The sequence below is a fragment of the Atta cephalotes genome, assembly GCF_000143395.1.
Source record: "Atta cephalotes unplaced genomic scaffold scaffold00014, whole genome shotgun sequence".
In the NCBI taxonomy this organism is placed as follows: Eukaryota; Metazoa; Arthropoda; class Insecta; order Hymenoptera; family Formicidae; genus Atta; species Atta cephalotes.
In genome coordinates, this window is record NW_012130078.1 from 2,763,251 (window position 1) to 2,768,334 (window position 5,084).

General features: G+C 25.4%; 1 protein-coding gene across 1 annotated transcript in view; it reads right to left on the minus strand.

The window, feature by feature from the left end:
* LOC105617868 (hydrocephalus-inducing protein-like) overlaps positions 1 to 5,084 on the minus strand; it is a 45,710-nt gene that overhangs the window by 23,448 nt on the left and 17,178 nt on the right. Inside the window, exons 8-10 of the mRNA XM_012199411.1 lie at positions 3,978 to 4,265; positions 3,424 to 3,668; positions 2,807 to 3,094 (exon numbers count right to left, since the gene is read on the minus strand). Of these exons, the coding sequence (XP_012054801.1) occupies positions 2,807 to 3,094; positions 3,424 to 3,668; positions 3,978 to 4,265 (821 nt within the window). The remainder of the gene's footprint in view (positions 1 to 2,806; positions 3,095 to 3,423; positions 3,669 to 3,977; positions 4,266 to 5,084) is intronic.

Genomic DNA, 5,084 nt, shown 5'->3' on the forward strand with positions numbered 1-5,084 from the left:
ANANAATNTNTATAATATNTTTNTAATANAATATTATAATATATATATATATATATATATATATATATATATCTGCATTCAGTAAAATAATTAAAGTATTCTTTTTTCCATGAATTATCGTAATAAATTTATGTAAAACAAAAAACACTATTAAGACTTTAAAACGATTATATATGTGAATATATCAAATGCGAAGAATAATATAATATATTCTTTTAAAATAAATTTTATTTCAGATAAGATTGAGCGCAGATAACTTTCGGATTTTCAACACAATCAATTTGAAATGCTATTAATTCCCCTAAATTAAATTTTAAAAACTGTAAAGAACTTATTGCGAAAAATATTAGCCAGAGTTCCAATCTGGGACCTCTCGACTTTTCGAGATGAGGGTCTCTGTTTCAAATTTACACTATTTTAAGCATACAAAATCTTTACATAATATTATTAATTTTTATTTTTATTTTTAAAACAGTAAATTTATGTTTTTAAAGCAATGAATTTGTGTTTTTAAAGTAGTGAATTTGTAACATTAAAGCAGAACGCATACATAGAGCAGTATCGGGATGACAGATATCATAACTAATAATGTCTCGAACTTGAATTATTAATGATGAATAACTCGATTCACGAGGCCGATCACCGTATTTTTTTGTCAGATTCTTTCGTTTTGAGTGAAAACAGATTCAATGAGTATATTTTTATTAAGATTCTTAGAGAAGAATTCATGTTCTAAATAATTATCTAAATAATTATCTAATAATTATCTAAAAAAATATATATTGCATTATTCGAAACATCTAACTTTGACCGTGATAGGCTAGCGTTCTTCTTCGTATTAGAATCCTATATATCAGAGAAGCACTTATGTCAGTATCGCAAAAATACCAGAAAATGTTTTAAAAATGGCGTCTTTTGCTAACAGAATTTGAAATCCGCCAATTATCTATTTGTCAGCCATTTTTAATGAATCTCATTAAATTGGCTGCCAGTCGCGCTAATCAGGACGCTTAATACTTGTCGCGCTTCTCTAATAAATCTATAGGACTCTAATAAATCTATAAGACTCTATTTCATATTTGATAAAACAAGAAAGTTTTAAATAAATGTTTAAAACGGCAAAATAAGAAAATTAAGTTTTAAATAAACTTAATTTTAATTTATTTCAATTTGTTTGTGAGAATTTAATATTAAAAATTTTATTCTTGTTAAGTTTTATTTAGAATAAATTTTATTTTTTATAAAAATATATAAAAAATTTTGACAATTTTTGGAAAAATGCGAATAAATAAATTATTAAAATTATTACTTTATGTCACTTTACAGGATGAATCATAATTGATGAATAAATTTATTTCGAAAGGATAAATGATATTTTATACAGAAAAAAATAAAATTAAATATAACATAAAAGAAATAAGAAAAATAGATATAGTAATAGAAATTAATATAAACAAAATACAAAAATAGATTATCATAAATAATCACAATTATATACATTTATTTAAACATTAATAAATGTTATAAATTATTTAAAGCTAAATAAAAGAAAGAAAAAATAAAAGTATTATTTATTATAGCTTATATTATTTTCGCATTTCCACATAAAAAGAGAGAAAAAGAGAGAGAGATTTCTGATATATTTATAATAAATTGGTATTGTTACATTTTGACTGCATTTTATTGGATGTTATTTTTATTTTGCGTTTTTTTAAATTTAATGGGCAGTATTATGCAAATAATATGTTAACATCTTTAACTACAGATATTTAAACATTTTTAAAAAATATGTCAAGATTGATGCATGCTACAACTAATACATAATGCAGAGAAAAAATATTGAAAGCCGAGAGAATCAATTTTTATCATCCAAAAGGATTAATATATTATCGATTTTAATCGAATAGTACACAAAAGTTAAAATAATCCACTGCTTGTGGAAGTGATTTTTGATTTTGATTTTTTTCTTTATTTTTCGTGCAAACAAGTCGGAATTGGATCAGATATGAAAGTAACAGCGATGGTTTGCATTTTATCAAATTTCATGACGTTCGTGTGATTTGTTGCAAATGCGTCAATTTAGAAAATATATCCGCGTTATTACAAACAAATATTTAAATCCGAACGAACGATTGCGAAATTATTTATAATCTGTATTTTTCGCTCCGATTAAATCAAATAATCAGCTGAGTGTTTCAGTTGTAAAAAAAAATTGATAATTATATTATGCTACATACGGAATACAAGAAACTATCGCAGATCGAGAAAATTGAAAGAGTAGAGCAGGATTATTCTGTCATTTACAAGCTTAAAATAATATAAAATTTATAGTAACAAACAATATCTTTTTGCAGAAACATGCTTATATTAAGTGTGGGAAAAAGTTCGTGGCGTTTTTCCCGTTAGATGGCATTAAAAAAACGCCACGAACTTTTTCCCATATCTAATAATTATCTTATATATAATGATTGCTTCTTGAAAGCACAAGCATGACCTTTAAATATTCAGTATACGCTGTTTAGAAACATAAACAATATTGTGAGAAATGGACAAAATAGCGTCGCTTTACCCTAATTTAAAAACATTACAAATATCTATAAATAATTTTTACAAATTTCTGCAAACTTTGAAGAAATATTTTACATTTGTATGTTAAATAAAAAAATTTTTGTGCCATATTTCGAAATCCTTTTAAATATAAATTATTACCGATATAGTAGCAAAATCTTACACCATAGTAATAGTAATCATGGTCTAATTTAATATTTGAATGTAAGATATAAAATTCGTAATTATAGTATACAACCTGAAACATTAGCGTGTTCTTGAAATTGATTTCTTTAACGGAGCAAGAATATTTGGAAAATGCTACGATGGCGTTAAGTAACACTTGGATGCACTTCGTCGTACCAGGAATGATTTCATGTTTCGGCTCGTTAACAGGCTCAATTGTTTTTTTAGCTATTTCTGCATTTGGCTCCTTGGCATCCGAATTTATTGTTACCCACCGCACCTGTGTCTCTCGATCGTCCCATGATGATTCTTTCACGGAATTGGCGAGCTCAATTGCACAGACTGTACATTCGAGACACGTCTGTTAATAAGAAAACAATATTTTTATATGAGTTTAATATGCAGCAATACCAAACAAAGAAATGCAACTGATCTTACTTGAAAATTTATGAAATTTGATCTTTTATTTTGATATTTTTTTGTTAAAATTTACTTATTTTTTATATAGAAATATTTTTATTACTTTAATTAAATGTATGTACGTTTTGGAATACTAGTTTCGATAATGTAATTTTAATTAATTGTTATCGATATGCTATAATATTAAACGAAAAATTTTTTTAATTTATGCAAATTGCAAATATTAATTAGCCATAGTTTACAAATGTAAACTTGATAATTTTATATTACGTCAATGTAAATTGTTGGTTCCGAAGAAAGAAATGTCGCAACGATTTCTTTACAAGTTAAAGGTTTCAGATGACCGATTGACGGAGTAAATACAACGTTGGGATGTGCACTCCATTGAAAACGTAAATACTGGTTTATTGATTTATTAACAACTTTGAAGCTCTTCCTGTATATTTTATTAACAAAGCAGTATCCATAATCCAGCATATAGATCAATGAAACTGGGAGCGTTGTCGGTGTTGAAACTGCGAGACATAAATCACAGAGCAATGAAAAATGTATAAATTATACTTGAAAGAGAATTTATAGGAGATCGATAAAAGATATCATAAATTATATTGTTGCTTGTTATAAAATAATTAATTCATTAATACTCATATTGAAAGTAATTACAATAGATAATAAATAAATACTTTTGACAAATTTATTAAAAAGATTAAGTAATAAACAAAAATAAAAAAAATTGTAATGAAATTATAATTCTTTATAATTATATTTTTTACAATTACATTTCTTTATAATTTATTCTTATATTCTTTTTCAATTTTGATTACCTCTTGTTGTACTATTTGATTTTAACGATCTTCGCGATTTTGCATTAGATTCCCTTCTTTCATTGATAGACTTAAGTTTTGTATTCATGAGCTCTAATCCATCTAATACAATTAATTCTGCATACGTTTCGCTCTTCAAATCAATTATTAGATTTTCATACGGATTATCGGTAATAAATAGCCGCACTTGACTTTTGTATTTGCCGATCTCTCGCGGAATAAATTTTACTTCGAGAGAAACCATTTCTTCGGGTATTAAACGAATTACGATACATCGATCGTTTGATACTGTAATTTAACGATTTAGCTATTTAACGTGATAGTATTATTTATATCATTTCATAATAAATTATATTGAGTCCTACTATCTATATTTATATCTACTAAATATATTATATTAATTTTACTTCATAGAAATTAAAAGTCGATTTAAAAAATTAACCTTAAAAAGATACTATTTAGATTGATATTATTATATTATTATATTTAATATTATTATTTAGATTGATATTATTATATTTAAAATATACTACTCAACAAAAAATAGGGAACGCTTTAGAACACGCTTAAAATTGCACAATATTCAGAACACCGTAACTCTGTGAAAAATTATCGCAGACAAAAAAATCAAAAAGCATTTAAAAACGTGAAATCTTTATTTTCGAAATCGGTAACTGATATTTCATGTGACTGATTCTTTACGGAAATATACAGACATAAATGAATCCCCGATCAAATCTGAAAATTTTTTACAAACTTTAGGAAGATCTATGACGTGAAGTAAAATTCACACAAAAATGTGGTTTACGGCATCAAAAGAGTGAATCTTTACCTTCAATTTGTTTTTTTAGTGAGTGCTGAACGATTTTTTTCGACGAGTTATTGAAAGTTAAAGCAAAAATAATCATTGTGTAAATTTTACTTCACGTCATAGATCTTCGTAAAGTTTGTAAAAAATTTTCATTCAGATTGAAATATTAATCTATTTCGAAAGTAGAGATTTCAAGCTTTCAAGTTTCTTTTTTTGATTTTTTTGTCTGCAATAATTTTTCACTGAGTTACGGTGTTCAATTTTGAGCGTGTTGTAAAGTGTTCCCTATTTTTTGT